The sequence below is a fragment of the Silurus aristotelis genome, assembly GCF_946808225.1.
Source record: "Silurus aristotelis genome assembly, chromosome: 5".
Classification (NCBI taxonomy): Eukaryota; Metazoa; Chordata; class Actinopteri; order Siluriformes; family Siluridae; genus Silurus; species Silurus aristotelis.
The window spans coordinates 29239917-29259534 of NC_139578.1; the positions used below are offsets into that span (position 1 = coordinate 29239917).

Here is a 19618-nt window from a genome sequence, read left to right on the forward strand (position 1 = left end):
ACCGTGGTGGATATAGCTTTTTTTTTTTTTTTTTTAATTGGTCTCCTCAGACCATTGCACATGTAAATACATGTATAGATATATAATCCAGGGGAACATACATCTGAGCAGTTTGAGGGTTAAGGGCCTTGCTTAAGGGGCCAACAGGGGTAGCTTGGTGGTGCTGGGATTTGAATGGCCTCATGGCCTTCTGATATAAGGTCCAATGCCCAAAATACTAAGGGGGGGTGGATGGATGGATGGATGGATGGATGGATGGATGGATGGATGGATGGATGGATGGATGGATGGACAGATAAACCGACAGAAATACCAGTATTCAGCTTCCTACATATTGCTGTAGATCTCTTAGCAGCTTCCACAGTGAGTTTTACTCTCACACTTTAATACATCTTACAGGGACGTCATGTTCTGGGCGACATCACTGTGTTAATCCCCTTTTCTCTATTTGTTAATGCAATAATTAAATAGTCTAAGAATCACTTTTGAACAAGACCTGAAATGTTCCGAACACACCCACATCCAAGGGTGTACATACTTATGCAACCGGGTTATGATATCTTTTTTTTGTTTTTTTTTTAACATCATATTATTATTTTTTGCGTTTTTCTTTTTTTCCTACAATGTTTCTGCTTTTTTTTGTTTGTCTTTTTTAATCGGTTCCAATTTCACTTTGAGGGTTCGGAAGGTTCTGTCGTTTCAACACTTTTTATATCCGCTGTAAAAAAGGGATGCCATTTAAATTAGGGCTGTAAAATCTAATCAAAACCTATTATTATTATTATAACTATTATTATTATAAACACTTTGTGGCCAAAAGTATTAGGACACCTAATCCCACACACTCTAAGGAGAATCTTGGGGTTATATTGTTTGTTTTATTTATATAGTAAAGAATTAAACGAGTAACAAAGCTTGATACTGGGGATACTCAGGTCAAAGCCCTCAGGTCCAGCTGAAGAAAAAGCAGCTCTAATATATAATATATATAATAATTAATAAGCTCCACTCATCTGTGAAGATGTTCCACTAGATCTTATGGAGGCCTGGGGTTCAGTCAGCGTTCCAATTCATCCCAATAGGTTTTAAAGTCAGAGCTCTATAACAGGAGATCTTCCACTCCAACCCATGGAAAGCAGATCTTCATTGTTCCAGCTTGTTATGATGGAGGTTTGGGTCTCCAAGTTTAAGTGAAGGGAGAATTTCATGCTACAGCATCCAGGGGCATTAACATGTGGGTGGAAAAGTCGTGTCCAAATACTTTTGATCTGTATAGGGTGAATTCACATTCAAAAGACTGTGTATCAAAAAGTATGTACTGCTAGAGACATCAAAGCACATCTGTACATCTTCAGATGCACATCTGTACATGGCATCTGCTAAAATAAATGTAATCCTTATATATCCATGTTCATATTCTCCACGTGAGTCCCTTTAATAAGCTCGTGGATGAAGATTGAAGAGTACAGATTAATGTAGAGGAATAATCATCATGCCAGGTTCCAACATGAGTTCTTTTTATTCAGGTAAAAACATCAGCAATGTTTATTTACAAAAAAAGGCAATAAGTTAAAGAACAGTTGTAGGCCAGGATGTATAAAGAGCAGACAAAAACAGCGAGAAGATCTCGCTTAAGCAGCACAGTGATCGCCGTGGAGAAGGCGTATCTCGCTGGACCTTCACATGTTCACCCTGGGGTTGCCCTCGGTTCCTGCGCTCTTCCTGGAGGCCTGAGCGAGCAGGTTGCGTACGTGTTCCTCGTCGTCAAAGGGACAATCTTTATACTCGCTCCTCAGCCAATCCCTAAACTGAAAACGGTTTTAAATTCAAGAATTATTTATGTTTTATATACTTTTTTATTTTTAATTTTTTATACATATGCTGCCTTCCAGAGTCAATATCCTTAAGCATTTTATTCCTCACAGCAATTAGACACACGCTGCAAAGTATATTCATCATAAAAGTTTTTATCCATTTATAGTTACAATTAAACATGTTCTCACTTATGTCTCAAGCAAATCGTGATTTAACATGTTACAGAAAATGTCCCCAGTCATCAACAGTTACATCCCTGTGAGTGTTCGATCCAAAAAGACGAGTGATTGAATAGAAATATGCTGTTACAGAAAATAAATCAGCAACCTTCAGCCCAATCAGAATAGAGGATTCAGCAGGTGTGGGTTGTGTTACAATAAACCAGTGACATTTGGATTGAAATGTGGGGGTTAGTGAGTAAGGAATGATAAATAACATTACTGCAGCTTTCTAAAGCATTATGAGTGGATGGATGGATGGATGGATGGATGGATGGATGGATGGATGGATGGATGGATGGATGGATGGATGGATGGATGGATGGATGGATGGATGGATGGATGGATGGAAAATTGGTTTAATGAATGGATGGACAAAAGGTTGGTTGATAAAAGGATATATAGACATATGGATGAATGAACAGATAGACTAATAAAAGGAATTGGACAGATAAGTGGATAGATGGTGGGATGTAAAAGGATGGATAAATCGACAAAATCAGTGGATGGATGGGTTAGGCCAGAGGATAGAGAAATGATTGGATGGATGGATGGATGGATGGATGGATGAATGGATGGATGGATGGATGGATGGATGGATGGATGGATGGATGGATGGATGGACAAAACAATGATTGGCTGGCTGGGTTAAGGTAGAGGATAGGGGAATGTATAGACAAATGGATGGATGGATGGATGAATAGATGGATGGATAGGTGGATGGGTGGATGGATGGATTGGTTTAATGAATGGATGGACAAAAGGTTGGTTGATGAAAGGATATATAGACATGGATGAATGAACAGATAGACTAATGAAAGGAATTGGACAGATGGATGGATGATGGGATGGAAAAGGATGGATGGATGGATGGATGGATAGATGGATGGATGGATGGATGGATGGATGGATGGATGGATGGATGGATGGCTGTATGGATGGACAAATAGAAGAATGTTTGGATGGGTGGATAGATGGATCGGTGGACTATAAAAAAAAAAACCCAATCAGATCTTCGAATCAGCAAATAATTTACTAAGATCTCAATCTGAATTGAAAGTTCAGATTAGAAAATAATGAATATTCCCCGCTTGTTCTGAAACACTCAGAGATTCCTTGAAGTCTAAGAAGGTCAGAGTGTTGGTTAGATTTATGGAAATGAAGATAAGATAACTGATGCTTGAAAGCAGACGTTTCAGTTTCTTCCCTCAGAACACCTGTAAGCCTGTGACTCACTATCGAATGTGACACTTCACCATGGTGTGGGTGTGTGTATGTGACAGACCTCTTCCGCCTGCGTGCTCTGAAACTCCTGCAGCTGTTTCTGAAAGCCGGGGTTAGGCGTGGCGCAGGGCCGTGCCGCCCTGACCGCTGCCAGCGCCTCCTGCCAGCCCAGACTCGTCACTGTCATGATGTAAGCCACGACCAGCGTAACACTGCGCGACACACCCGCCAGACTGTACGACAGGAGGAAAACAGAAAAGCGTACAACACTTTCACTCTAATGGTTTCAAATCGCTCGGTTTCCGTCACTCCTGGGAACGAGCTCAGAGCAAATTTGTGTGACAAAATAAATAAGTGTCTTGTGCGCCTTTTTTATTATCCCCTGTGAATAAGATACGATCATCTCGTGTAATCACGATTCACTCATCTTCGAATCTTCCATCACGGTCTCGTGACCTACTAATCAAACATAGCAAGCGAAGCCACGCCCACAGCAATAAAGTCCAAACGGTCAATTTGCATTAAAATGTGTGTGTTTGTGTGTCATTTCCATATCGGTCGTTTTGACCTTGTTGTAGGGGCGTGACATCGCAAGCTTCGTCTGTAGGGGCGTGACATCGCAAGCTACGTCTGATTATTCGTACCACTGCTAGGAAACTCTCAAAATCGTATTAAACAGCGTCTAATTAATTCCGTGTTTTTTGAACTTTTGGGTTCATTTTTCAATTCTATTGTATTCCTACAGCACTTTAAACAATGGATCCTGTCCCAAAGCAGCTTCACAGAAATAGATTTATTTAAATATAGTGTCAATATAAGTTTTTTTTTTCCCGCATCATAAATTTAAAATGCGAATTTGGAATGCAACCCAGGGCTATGTTTTATACTACAGAACCTGAAACCTGAAGCACACCTCTAAGGGATGGAGATGAGTTGTGATGACCCCCATTGTAAGTCTAGACATGGCCTAGGAGTCTTAAAGAATGCTGATCAGTATGGGGAAGTATTCAGTTAATCATGTAACACAGGGGTCTCCAATCGTTTCCAGAAAGGGCCAGTGTGGGTGCAGGTTTTCATTCCAACCAATCAATGGTCACACCTGATAGTCATTTACAATGACGATCATTAGATTTGAACAGGTAGAATTTGGTGTGGAATTCTATATAGGGATCATTTTAGGAATTTTAAATGTATATTCGTAGTCTATGTGTTTATATTACTGTGGTATATATAATAAGATACTAAAAAATGGGGACGTTTTGTAATGTTCTTTGTCCATTTAGTGATTTTTTCAGTTGTCCGAATCAGGTAACTGTAGCAACACTTTTTTTGTTTTGTTTTGTTCCAGAAAATCTATTTACTTATAATTTTTGAAGTGATGGTCATATGTGGAGTCTGTGACAAAAACCTTTTATGCTTTGGGACAAACCATCGTCAACCCCCTCTTATTTTCTGCACATGCGATAATAAAATCTACACATAAATCACATAAAAAATGACAACCATGTGGGTGAGCGATCAGTCGTGCGATAAAGGTGCGTAATATTTTCTCACAGGTTGTAAAAACAATATCCAAAAATCTATTCAAATATTCAAAAAATACTGTATATAAATTGCTGTAGGTTTTTTTTTTTTTACTTTTACAGGCATGAATTCATCATTAAAAAAAGTTTTACTGTTAAAGATAAAAAATTTTATCCTTGAATTTTTAGTCTACCAGATTTTATTAATAAAGATATATATTTATTTTATTTATATAGATATATTAAACACACAAATCGATCATTGTACACATTTGTTACAAGTAGCCTCAATTCTATTCAATTGAATTGTTATATACAATTTTATTAGTTTTATTAAAAAGTTACAAAAATCGATTCACAAACTCGGGATTTCTTTAAATAAATGTAGCCCCATTAATGTATTACTGGAAATGAGGTGATTTCCAAAAGGCTCTGATCAGGTGCGTGTTTAAGCTGTTACTTTCATAGGAAGCCATTTTGTATTCGTGTTGCTGTTACTGTTAAGTAAAATCATCATCGGGTTTCATACCGATATCATTATATATAAAAAATATCACATTATATTATATAATATAGTTTAACATCATATATCTTTTAGTATCATATCATATAGTATCGTATAATATCATAGGGTATCAAGTATATAGTATCATACCAGTATCATATCGTATTGTATCTTATCATATAGTTTCATATTATATAATATTTTTATATCATATGATATTATATGTGAAATTTTTGCAAATTCAGCAAAGATTTAATAAGCATTAGATGATGCGATATGAAACTATACGATATGTGATACGATAAACATCACAGTATCATATATAATAAAATATTGTGTCATATATCATTATTTTATATCATACACAGTAGTTTCATATCATATATCATCTTATGGTACTAAACTACATTTTATTTAATTGCAAATATTTACTTATAATTTTTTATTATTTATTTATTTAATTGTTTTCATTCTTTTTTTTTTTTAAGATTACAGGTTTTATTTATTATATTATATTATATTATATATATAATTCTGAATTATAAGCCCTAATAAAGGATTGTTATTCCGAATTCAAAAGTTTTCAAACAGTGCGAGACAAAACGTTGGTATAAGATTATGTGCTTTTTCAATGCAACATTCCACGTTTGGTCCAGATTTGCTGTTATAATAAGCTCCATCCTTCTGGGAAGATGTTCCACTAGATTTTTCGGGGACAAAGGTATTAGTACTGATGTAGGTAAAGGTGAGGAGGCCTGGGGTGCTGGAGCATTAAAAATTCATCCCAGAGGTGTTCAATAGGGTTGGAGCTCTATAGCAGGAGATCTTTCACTTCAACCCAAGCAATAGAACAGGTTTGTGTCTCCACGTTCAGGTGAAGTGAACATTTCTGAAGACCCGGTATCGCCAGGCTGCCACTCTTGGGCCCTTGAGCAAGGCCCTTAACCCTCTATGCTCCGGGGGTCCCTTACGAGGGAAATATCAAGGTCCGTGATGTCGGAGTGACGTGGGGCCGCCTTCCCGTGGGCTCACCACCTGCGGGAGGGACCGTGAGGGACGGTGCTATGAGGATTGGGCAGCAGTCAAAGGCAGGGGCCTGCTTAGACTGCTGCCCCCGCGACCCGAATTACGGATAAGCGGGAGAGAATGAATGAATGAAAAAATGAATTTTTGGGGGGAGAACCACATCTGGCTGGAAAAGTCAGGTGTCCCAATACTTTTGCTATATTGTGTATGTTGTGATGTTTGTTTCAGACGTTTCGTGGATTTACTCGAATCCACGTGTTGTTGTTCCGAGTGTAAAAAAAACATTGTAGATGAGTTTGGGCCTTTGCGTAGCCGAAGTTCCTCCCACGGCGTAATCTTTTTTAAAAAATCGCCAACTATTTCTCTTTAGTGAACTTTTCGAAAGCCCTTGTTCCTGTAATGACACATGGCACACACGTGTTAGTTTAGAGTCGGTGAAGAGGGCGACGTTTCTGAGAAACACAAACTCACCAGATTTGGGAGGCGTCGGTGGTGAACGATTCACCCACCGTAATCACACCGCTGCCTCTTAGAGTAAGTTTGTGTGTGTGTGTGTGTGTGTGTGTGAGTGAGTGAGAAACTGGATACATGATGTATTAAAAAGTAATCGAGGTCTTACACACTTACCAGTGGACCAGACATCCTTCTCCTTTCAGCCTGCACTCATGCATAAACATGATGCTCTGCTTGAAATGCTTCTTCCTGAGTTCACACACACACACACACACACACACACACACACACACACACACACACACACATAATGTGTGAGAAAGAAAAAAAAAAGAGATACAGTCAGAGAGAGAGAGAGAGAGAGAGAGAGAGAGAGAGAGAGAGAGAGAATTAGAGAGACGAAGTGTGTGTGTGTGTGTGTGTGTGTGTGTGTGTGTGTGTGTGTGTGTGTGTGTGTGTGTGTTTGTGTGTGTGTGTGTGTGTGTGTGTGTGAGCAAAAGAGATAATCATCTATACGTATTTGCATCAGGCAGGATTTCCAGGTTCATCCTGGGACACCTGGAAGATTTATTCCTGGAGAGAATATGATGTATAGTGACAATAGGGAAAAGGGGGCGGGGCTTCGAATATGAGGGGGGGGGGGCTTTAAGAGGGCGTTGAATAAATCTTTGTCGTTCAAAAATAAGTTTTATATGTTTTTCTTTTCCTCATTTACACGTCGGATGAAGTACTGTTGTGTTTCCTGCTAACGTGTGAGACCCTCCTCAGGTTTCAGACGGAGTTGAGGAGTTGTTTCTGTCGGCTTTACCTCAGCTAGATGATCGGAAAGCACTAATTACGCCATCTAGTCGAATTCGGGATTCATACCGGAGAGTTTTGGGCCAATAACCAAGTGGGAGGGGCATAATCTGTCACTCTTGTCAATCACTGAGTGCTTGTGTATGCAGAAGGGGGCAGATAGCAGCGTCATGTGGTACAGATTGAAGACTGGCAGATGATAAGTTGGGGAGAGAAAAGTACAAAATAATAACACTATATTGTACGTTAAGGAAAGAACAATATATGAACCCAGGATTTAGACTCCATACATGTCGAGGAACCTGAGAACATGAGCAACTTCATGCAGACGGTAATCTGAGCTCAGGGTCAAACACTAACATGACCCTGGAGCTAAAAGGCAGAAATGGTATACCACTGTGTCGCCCCTCGTCGTCATATATATTTATAAATAAGGTGATGTTCCAGGGGTAGGTTCAGGGTTACACGACTTTAGGAGGTGAACAGTGGCCTGACGTGAAGCAGAGCGATTTGTAATGGATTATAATTGGATTATAACCTTATACTTATATCACAGTCACTAAGAAGTACTGATGACTTAAAGCTGTGGTTGGTGTTTGTAGTACAAAACTGTCTGAATGGAAAAAACGCTTTTTTTTCCTGTATTTATTTTATACACAGTGTGTCTGTGCTCTCAGAAATACAGAAGTGTTAGGATGAAATGGTACGTCGTATTCGTACTGAAATATTTCAGTAATATTAGTAATATTTCGATACACGGCTTGTGGTTCAGTGCACATATGTACATATTTTTATGTGTGGAACCTAGATCAAATCTGAGTTCCCTCAGGAGCGTATTAAGTGGCGGACCACAAGTTTGTTTCATCTCCGCCACGCACTTTAAGCACATTTTTTATTAATATTATTATTATTATTATTATTATTATTGTTATTAAATTTGAAAACATTGGGGGAGTGGGGGCTCAGTGGTTAAGGCGCTGGGTTACTGATCAGAAGGTTGGGGGTTTAAGCCCCCGTATCGTCAAGCTGACACTCTTAAGACCTTGAACAAGGCTCTTAAGCCTCTGTGGTCCGGGGGCGCCGTATCACGGCAGACCCTGCGCTCTGATCCTAAAGAATCCGTGGCACTAGCGTTAACCGCTATCCACTTCTTGGTTAGCGGCTAACGCTAGCGCTACAGATTCTTTAGCATTTCATGTCCAGCCTTAAGAATTTCTCTTAAAAGGAGAAAATCCTGACAATTCAACATATCGAGGGAGTGAGCGGATGAAAGGGGATAAAGTTAAAAGGGGATTTTGACATCATTACCAGTTAGAATCAATTAATTGGACGATAGATGTTTTGTTATTATAACTATATAAAATCCTAATTCCATCGCCGACCTCCCAGGGTCCAAAATGTATATATATATACACACACACACACACACACACACACACACACACACATATATAGTATATCAGCTATGTATATATAGTATATAGATAAGCTGTCATAGAGCAGGGGCTGCTTATGTGAGTGTGTGTGTGTGTGTGTGTGTGTGTGTGTGTGTGTGTGTGTGTGTGTGTGTGTCCTGACAGGCTCATGCTGAGAAAATGCAGTGTGTGTACTGTTGTTGGACGGAGTGGGTTTCGTACTGGGGTGTGTTTAGGGCTCCACAGGGTTCCGCAGGGTTCACGCTTATAAATATAGGCGCAGCAGGGACCAGGCAGGCAGCAGCACACACTCACAACTTCCTTCCTGAACTCTGAGAGCCACAAGAGGAAGTGGTGTGTGTGTGTGTGTGTGTGTGTGTGTGTGTGTGTGTGTGTGTTTTCTAAGTACCTGGTTGGGTTCATATTATCTAATCCTAGCATATTTACTCTTGTTATGTGTTAGGTAATTTTATAGAATTTTTTACGTGTGTGAGTGTGTAGGTTTATACCAACACCCCCCCCCCCCCCCCTTAATGGTTGCCAGAGTAACCAGAACTGGCAGAAGACAGGATGATAGCGAGATATTTATTTATTTCATTTATTTTGGACCCACATCATAGTCCCATGTGATGTGTTCGGTACTCACAGGTCCTGCGTGGGAAGATCAGCAGCCGGGATGCAGAGATAGGTCATCTCCTAATACAGGGAGGAACACACACACACACACACACACACACACACACACACACACACACACGATCATGAAGCTCTCATAAGAATGTTGTATGATTTTTGGTGTTCTTTTTTTTTTTGCGATGAACATAAACGCCACATACTAATCAGCTTCCACTCGCCTGCCCACTCGTCATATTCCCATCACACGCATTCTGCTGCTCCACAGAGAAACGTGTCGTTCATGTTTAATTCATGTGTTCTACGAGAGAGAGAGACGCTCTACATGTTGGGAACGCATCTCCAACACGGGGGAAGCAACACTTGGTTACATAATGGCACAGAAGTTCAGCCTTTCATCCAACAAGCAGATTCGTGTCTCCGCTGCACACACAAGGCTTAGCGAACGATTCGTATCAGTGCATCGGCATACGACTTAACGACGTAAAGCATGGGATACGAGCTGCCAATCGCTATGTATCATTTTGAACATATTTGCATATGAATAGTAGATGCACTACACATTTATTGTTTAAAAAGTGACCGATAATTTGTGCACAGTATTTGGTATGTAGGTCGATTTCTCCTCGTTTTTTATCCGTTCTCTCAGCAGAATATGACGTATCGCAACACTACGGCGACCGAGGCGTGTCCTGAGAGTCACATAGATTAGATTTAATAGATTAGATTAACATGGCAGAGGTAGAGCTGCATCTTCCTGGAGACACAACTGGTTTTATTTGATCTTTTTTTTCTCCTTTCTTTTTTTTGTTGCACTACAATGGCGTGTTTGTGAAGGGGCCATGCGTTAGAAGGCATAAGGCACTTAAGTAAGCTGATGATTAGCTGTCTGTCTGAACAAAAGGAATAATAGCTATATACTATATTGAATGACAGGGCATCATGTTTTTTATCAGTCGGCACCGCATCGTAATGGGGGTGGGGGGGTTGTATCGTGTCGTAGCGGTAGCGGCTTCATTTGTATCTTTAATGTGGTAATTTCCCAATAAAATCCCTTCCCACTGTGTTTTATTACTCTTAGACCATTACGTTCGTTTTTTCTTTATCCGTTTATATTTTCAGTGTCGTGTGGCTCAAGATCGCATGCTAAATAATAAGTCCTGGTCCTACTTTTTAAATCAACCTTTTATATATATATATATATATATATATATATATATATATATATATATATATATATATATATATATATATATATATATATATATATATTAAACGCTGCAAAAGGGAAAACATTTCTGGTAAATTTCCGGAAACTTTCCAACAGAACTTTTGGAAATGTGGAAAATACTCCAAGTTGGAAACTTACAAGGAATTTATTGAAATTTTATGGGAATAAATTAGAAACTTGGGGAAATGCATGTAAACTGGGTCATATGTGGACATTCATGGAAACTAATAAAAAGTATTAAAAAAATAGCATTTTTGACATTGTTTACACACAGAAAAAGGAAGTTTTAAACACAAATGTATGTAATATTGACATAATTTACTTAAACACTCACCAAGAAATGCAAGAAATGATCTGTTATGTTAAGGAGGAAGGAACGGTGCATGTAGGCCGCATGGCCTCAGTAACCCTGCAGTAAGCGTGCATGTGATTGATGAATGTGCAGGTAGAAATTCAACTGGAATTGCATTAAATCTGGTTGTTTGAAGCAAGATATTATTAAGTTCGCTGTTATAAGCTTTCCTGAAATATTTAGTAAATTCCCGGTTTATTCCTATTCATTCCCATTGATTTTCATATATATTCCTATTAATTCCCATGTGAAGTGGGAATTCCCAGAATTTTGCAACCCTAGTTATATATTCTAAGCTCTTGAGGTACAGGAATCTCTACAGGAGACATACTTATCCCTAACACTACCTGTGCTTTTCACTAAGTCTGTAATTTCAGTTGACCAGGAAGTTCTGCTGCTGCTGGTGCCGCTGCTGCTGATACGGTTTGTCCTGGAGCCACTAAAAAAATGATTTGAGAACGTATATTTGGCATGAGCAGGCAGAGTTTTAGAGTCGAGTCTAAGAGGTGTAGCGCCCCTTACTGGTGATCTAAATTGTAAAGGTACATTTCTGAATGATTACAAGTTTAGATTAGCTTCAAAAATTAGGACACCTGACTGTTCCACACATCTTTTCCAAACGGTTACTAGAAAACTGGAGGCACACAGTTGTATGATGTAGCATGAAAGTTTCCCTTCACCTTAACAAGGAGATCCAAACTTGTTTCAGCATGAATGTACTTGCACACAAAGCCAGCTCATGAACATGGGTGGGAGTGGAAGATCTCCTGCTATAGAACAGCTTTGGGATGAGTTTTTCATGCATCCTCACCTCACCTACAGTACATCAGTACCAGACTTTGTAGCTGAACACCAAAATCTGGTGAAACATCTTCCCAGAAAAGGAAAAGTGGAGCTTATTATAACAGTAAATGGGGAATAAATGTGGAATGTTGAAAAAAAAAGAAACATAACAATCCACAAACTTTTGTCTATATGGTGTATCAGCTTCAGTTTTGCCCTCTGTAATGGGTCATGACTTCTATCCTGTTATTGCGCATTACATAAAGTGAAACAAGATTTCTTTTACAACAACCTGCTCTTCCTCAGCGATGCCAACTGGACAGATTTTCTCCAGATTTGCTAAATATTTAAACGTGTTTTGCAATGGAGGACAGTAATGACGTCAATGTAATTCGTTACTTCGCTAAAGTAGCTTTTTACGTATCTGTACTTAACTCAAGTATTTCCTTTTGGGGAGATTTTTGCTTTAACTTCACTACATTTCAAAGTCAAATATCTCACTTTTTGCTCAACCCCATTTTTTGAAATCAGAAATTACTTTTTATTTATAAGCGAATAAAAAAAATGTGTTGTTTAATTGTGTTAATAGTGTAGCGAGAGCTTTGTAAAAGTCTAAGTACTTTGGATATTTAAGTACATTTGAAGGCAAATACATTTGTATTTTTACTCAAGTGAAAGTTTAAAGGGACACTTTTACTTTTACTGGAGTCATAATTTACCTCGTGTATCTCCACTTTCACAAGTTGTTTTATGCCGTATTAAAAGAACACACACACACACACACACACACACACACACACACACAAGACCGAGTGAGAAATCTGCACAATGGCCGACAAGCCATAAACCAATGAGGGTAAAATTTCATTTTGTATGTATTAGTCACAGTGTAAGCTCTACATGTTCACTTGTGAACAACGTGATGTCTAATTTCTTTGCTATGGTTCTTGTGGATTTGCTGTATTTTGCTCAACATACTCACACTGACATTTTAGGCAGCCAGTTTGCAACTGTTCTATACTCTTCAACTCACATCACAAATGATAGTTCACGTGATTCATCAGCAGTGTGTAAAGCCTGAATGATCAGCACAGTTCCTAATAACCAATCACTGATCACTATTGGTTACAATAACCTTCAACTGATCTACATTGGTCTGATCTACATCGCTAATCACATTTGTTCCAACTGACCAATCACTGGTCACTATTATTCCCAATGACCAATCACTGATCATCATTGTTTCCACTGACCAATTACTGACCACCATTGTTCTCAATAACCAATCCCTTGCCACCAATAATCCAACTGATGACCATCATTCCAAATGACCAGTCACTAGCCACCATTATTCCCAATGACCAATCACTGATCACCATTATTCAAAAATGACTAATCACTAGCCACCATTATTCCCAATGACCAATCACTGATCACCATTATTACAAATGACCAATCACTAATCACAATTGTTCCCAATGACCAAAAACTAATCACCATTATTTTCAATAACCAATCACTGATCACCATTCAACACCGTTCTGGTCCCTCACTGGTCATAATTGCTCCCAATGCCCAGACATTTATCACAATTGTACCCAAAAATCAATCACCATAGTTTAGTCCACCCACACAATTATACTGGTCTTTATTTGAAAAAGTAGTAGTGATATTTACAGCAATAAAAGTTAGTTCTTCTATCTGTCTCCTGACTCATCACTACTTCATTTGATCTTCATATAAATGACATTTAAATGAGTTCTTGATAGAAAGGATAGAATGGTGCAAATACTGAATCTCATTCTTTCAATGCTTCATTTCAAGAGTAGAAACGCCCCCCCAAAGCCCATTACCGCAAAATCCTGTACATGGCGCCCAACTTTTCATGTGAACGACGGATGAGTAAATAATGCCCTTTTATTTGGCAAGTTGTCAAGCATGTGGTTTCAATAAATCAATCATGGTTTACGAGTCATGCCATTATATGTAAAGATGTACTGATTATGCATTTATTATGAAATTCTAGACTAGACGTCCGTGTCTGTGTCTACCGAGGACAAAATGCCACTGTGCAACACGAGATGCCTGTCTGAATATTACGCCTGTCATGGGAGATAGCAAGCTGAGATACACACTCTACACACACTACACACACTACACACACTACACACTGTACACACTCTACAGGACTCAGTTAGGGGGATAAAATGGAAACAGAAATCCTTTTTTTGGTATCAGTTTCTCAGGGCCATGTAACTAATGAAATATTTGTCTCCATGGAGAGAAATCTCCATACATTAACAAGTTACGAGCGGGGTTCATTTCAAGCAGCTTCATTTCCTGCACACAGTTAATAAGCGTCAGGTGGAAATGGTCTAATCGTCTTACGATTTAGTGCAAATGAGCAACTGTTCAAATATATCTATGATTTGTTCCAATCAATATAGAAAATTACAGGATGATACAAAGTGCTGACCCTGGAGACTCCTTCCATGTCCTGAAAAGCACCATATCAATAATAACACGTTTCCATTTGTTAAATAACGTTTGTTTGTGTTGTTCAGATCTGTTAGATGGAATGTGGTGTCTGCTCGTCCCACCGAATGAACGGAATACAATCAACCTGCCAATCAGATCAGAGAATCTTAACCCTGGTGTGGCTCACGTATTCTGACTTGTGGTTCGGTAATTCCTGTACTCGGCAAAAAGACGAAGTATGGCGGCTAGAACGTGGCATTTCTTTCCAAAATGCGTAGGACTTTTCATATCGACCAACCCTGTTTATAAGATTATGAGGGGAAACAAATGACTCAGTATGTTACTATGAAAGTATGTTATGGGTAATTTGTTATGTAAGGACTAGGACGGGGGAACTGTGTGTATGTGTGTGTAGTGTGTGTAAATTGTATGTATGTTACTTGTAAGATGGGTGCTGCAGTGTCGTGAATGGACAGGATGTGCGTGATGTTGTTTCTGGCCAGCTGCTCTCTGTCTCTGGCATCTGCAGAAAATAGAACAAAGATGGTGCCTTCAGTGACTCGTCGCTCATTGGACATTTTTTTATTTATTCGATTTTTGTTGTTATTACCTTTAAAATTGCCCAAATAAAGGCCAGGCAGCACCTGCAGATGGGGGACAAAAAACAAAACGTTTACATTAACGGTATTCGGAAGATGACCTGGTCCGGCGCGACCTACAATGAAGTCTCAATCAACAATACACATACTGTACTGGTTCATTTTGACACAAACGATTGATACCACCAGTCTAAAATTCTCTGTTGAGTAAAAAATACCTCAAAAGATCTTTTTGGAGTAATTATTTAAGTACTGAGTTCGAACCCTGGTACCAACCCCTAGGTGCCAGAACAGAAAAGAGTCTTGAAGCATGTCTTCCGATGTTGTATATTAGAAATTGATATGATTGTGTTAGATTAAAAATGTGAATGGAAATAGACAGTTGATTGTCCAGGGTTACCCCCAAGGTTGGGTTTGGTGACCAAAGGTGAAATCAGATAGTTGTAGATAGAGATCATAAGTCATCTTGACATGGAGAAAAATCAGCTGGGATGAAAAGCAACTCAGTTTTGCTGGGATTAAGCTTCAGATGATGAGCTGCCATCTATGATGAGACATTTGCCAAGATCCCAGTGGAAACAAGAGCTCCAGGAAATGCTCTAACAAAAACACAATAAATGCTCCAACACACGATCCAGCTCCAAGAAACACAGCCAACAAATGCGCCAACAAACTTACCATCAAATGCACCAACAAACCCACCAACAATCCCACCAACAAATGGTTTAACAAACCCACCAACAAACACTCTATCAAACTTTTCACCAATAAATGATTCGGAAATATTATCCAACAATCCCACCAACAAACGCCTCAACAATCCCACCAACAAACACTTCAACAAGCTCACCAACAAACCCACTAACAAACGATCCAACACACACCAACAATCCCACCAACAAACACCTCAACAAAACCCCTAACAAACGATGCAACATACACCAACAATCCCACCAACAAACGCCTCAACAAACTCACCAACAAACCCACTAACAAACGATCCAACACACACCAACAATCCCACCAACAAACGCCTCAACAATCCCACCAACAAACCCACTAACAAACGATCCAACACACACCAACAATCCCACCAACAAACACTTCAACAAACTCACCAAAAACCCACTAACAAACGATCCAACACACACCAACAATCCCACCAACAAACGCCTCAACAATCCCACCAACAAACCCACTAACAAACGATCCAACACACACCAACAATCCCACCAACAAACACTTCAACAAACTCACCAACAAACCCACTAACAAACGATCCAACACACACCAACAATCCCACCAACAAACACTTCAACAAACTCACCAACAAATCCACTAACATCCTAGCTTTTACACTAACTGCCCTTAAACTCCAAATATTTTACAGCTTGGTACCTTTTTTTTTACAAGTGTACACGTCAAACAGCCTGTACAGCAATACCTTCAGAAGTGATGATGAGGGTTTGTGGACATATGGACAAACATCCAACATGAACATATCAACTTTTATTTAATATTTTACAATGGCTTTTTTTTGTTTGTTTATTACACAAATTTAATTGTGATAAAAGCCATCAAATGTCCTCACTTTTTTCTTATGTCATTTATTAAACATGTTCAGTGTCCAGAGATGAGTTTAGTGACACAGATACTAATAGATGTGGTTGTTCCCCAAACTGTTCCCACAAACCTGGAGGCATAGAATTGTACAGAACATATTTAGATGTAGGAGCATGAAATTGTCCAATCACTAGAACTAGGAGATCCCTGAGTTGGAGTTGAAGATCTCCTGCTATAGAGCTCCAACCCTAGTGAATACCTTCGGAATGAATTGGAATGCTGGCGGCACCCCGGTGGAGATCACAAATCTCTACAAAATCTAGTGGAACATCTACCCAGAAGAACGGAGCTTATTATAACAGGAAACGGGGACTGAATGTGTGTCCTCAAACTTTTGTCCATACAGTGTCTGATTTCACAAATGACATTGTGTCTCTCCCCATTAAGACGACAAACAGCAGCAGACTTTGGGGTCTAAACAAGCTGACATTTGTTTATCAGATTCTCTGTAAAAGATCTGAAATGAAAAGTGCAGATGTTTCTTTTTTTTTTTTTTTTTTTTCATTTGATTTAGAAATGATCTGAGCAGCAGCGGTGAATTTTATCTTTGAATCATCTTTTTCATCAGTTTTCCTGTCCCAAGCGGTTTCATGTGGGAGTGTATCCTCCTACACACACACACACACACACACACACACACACACACACACACAAAACCAAACACACACATATACACACACACACACACACACACACACACACACACACACACACAGATAGAGCACACACGGGGGTGGGGGGGTGGCTCTGGGTTTGTAATACTTTTTTTGTAAATTAAATGTCAGATTATGACTGAACGCATGACTGAATTTTTGACATTTGGTTAGAAATATGGAAAAATATAAAAAAAAAAATAAAAATAAAAAATATATATATATATATATATATATATATATATATATATATATATATATATATATATATATATATATATATATATAAAAAGAGAAAGAGACTTTCCTAGGCTTTGCACTGGTAATATATAATAGACAATAATATAATATATACTATACAGTGCTTACCTTATTAACCCCGTTGCCCATGTCAGTATCCTGAATGTATCATGCGCCTCTTCTACTCCAGGTTGAACACACACTAACACACTCACACACACTTACTCACTCACTTACACACACTCTTTCCGACTCCAGTATTAAACTACATTAGGCAGGAGTTAAGCCCGGCTTCTGTTACTCCTGCTGCTGTTAAACAAAGTCGGAAATCCTGAAAAGATCGCACAGTCTGCTGGGAAACGCAGTTCTCCCGTGAACCGCTAGGCGGCGCCCTGGAGTCAAAAATCACACTGGCCTGAGATCAGCTCTGCGTCTCGGCTATGGGCTCAGGATGTAAAAAAAAAGGATTCGGGATCTGATCCCAGATCAGCGTCCAAGTCTTAACTCGAGTCCTTATTAGGGTCATGGGGGAAAAAAAGACTGAACATAAACATTTATAGACAACAAATAAGCAATTACAATAAAAAAAAAAAATGAATTACAGTCAAAGAATTGCGTCCAAGATTTGCGGATTTTCAGAACTCGCATCGGTCTTAGAACGTAACCTGGGGGACCACTATATATATATATATATATATATATATATATATATATATATATATATATATATATATATATATATATATATATATATATATATATACAGTGAGGAAAATAAGTATTTGAACACCCTGCTATTTTGCAAGTTCTCCCACTTAGAATTCATGGAGGGGTCTGAAATTGTCATCGTAGGTGCTTGTCCACTGTGAGAGACATAATCTAAAAAAAAAAATCCAGAAATCACAATGTATGATTTTTTTAACTATTTATTTGTATGATACAGCTGCAAATAAGTATTTGAACACCTGAGAAAGTCAATGTTAATATTTGGTACAGTAGCCTTTGTTTGCAATTACAGAGGTCAAACGTTTCCTGTAGTTTTTTACCAGGTTTGCACACACTGCAGGAGGGATTTTGGACCACTCCTCCACACAGATCTTCTCTAGATCAGTCAGGTTTCTGGCCTGTCGCTGAGAAACACGGAGTTTGAGCTCCCTCCAAAGATTCTCTATTAGGTTTAGGTCTGGAGACTGGCTAGGCCACGCCAGAACCTTGATATGCTTCTTACAGAGCCACTCCTTGGTTATCCTGGCTGTGTGCTTCGGGTCATTGTCATGTTGGAAGACCCAGCCTCGACCCATCTTCAATGCTCTAACTGACGGAAGGAGGTTGTTCCCCATAATCTCGCAATACATGGCCCCGGTCATCCTCTCCTTAATACAGTGCAGTCGCCCTGTCCCATGTGCAGAAAAACACCCCCAAAGCATGATGCTACCACCCACATGCTTCACAGTAGGGATGGTACTCTCACACTTTTTTTTATATATATTTGTTTGTGTTTATTTATATGTTGAATTAAAAGTCCATTACATTTTTAATTTAGGAAAGATTTGTTTCTCTTCTATTTACTGATTCATTTGATTTTATTTGCAGCACTTTTAGATCTTTGCAGGGATCAGTAGCTGTTGGTTTGTAGTGTAATGGACAGCAAAGACTAGTTAATGAACAGAGGTCGATTTGGGACGCACCCAGTGATCCATAGAGAAAACACGCCCTCAGCACAGAAACACTGATCTGAGGTCAGACTCAGCCGCCGGGACAGGAGGAGTCCGAGCTGCAGTGTGAGGAGAAAACTGACCCCAGATCAGAGTCAAACTGGAACAGTGTGGCAGCGGCTCTTAAAGGGACAGTACACACTTTTACACTGGAGGCCAGTTTATTAGGAACAGCTTCTTTAACTATCTAATACAGTTGTTCAAACATCTCTTTCCTTCTCTCTCTCTCTCTCTCTCTCTCTCTCTCTCTCTCACACACACACACACACACACACACACACACACACACACACACTATTTCTCAAACTATAAACATAAACCTAACCCTGGACTT

General features: G+C 39.1%; 1 protein-coding gene across 1 annotated transcript; it reads right to left on the minus strand.

Moving 5' to 3' along the window:
- Positions 1 to 1495: 1495 nt before the first annotated feature.
- dusp22b (dual specificity phosphatase 22b) lies at positions 1496 to 17948 on the minus strand. Its single transcript, XM_083542952.1, has 7 exons — positions 17699 to 17948; positions 15065 to 15098; positions 14895 to 14977; positions 9624 to 9673; positions 6939 to 7013; positions 3319 to 3490; positions 1496 to 1808 (listed from the first exon to the last, which is right to left on the minus strand). Exons 1-7 carry the CDS (start codon positions 17717 to 17719, stop codon positions 1680 to 1682), a joined length of 564 nt encoding a protein of 187 aa, XP_083399078.1. The 5' UTR covers positions 17720 to 17948; the 3' UTR covers positions 1496 to 1679.
- Positions 17949 to 19618: the final 1670 nt, after the last annotated feature.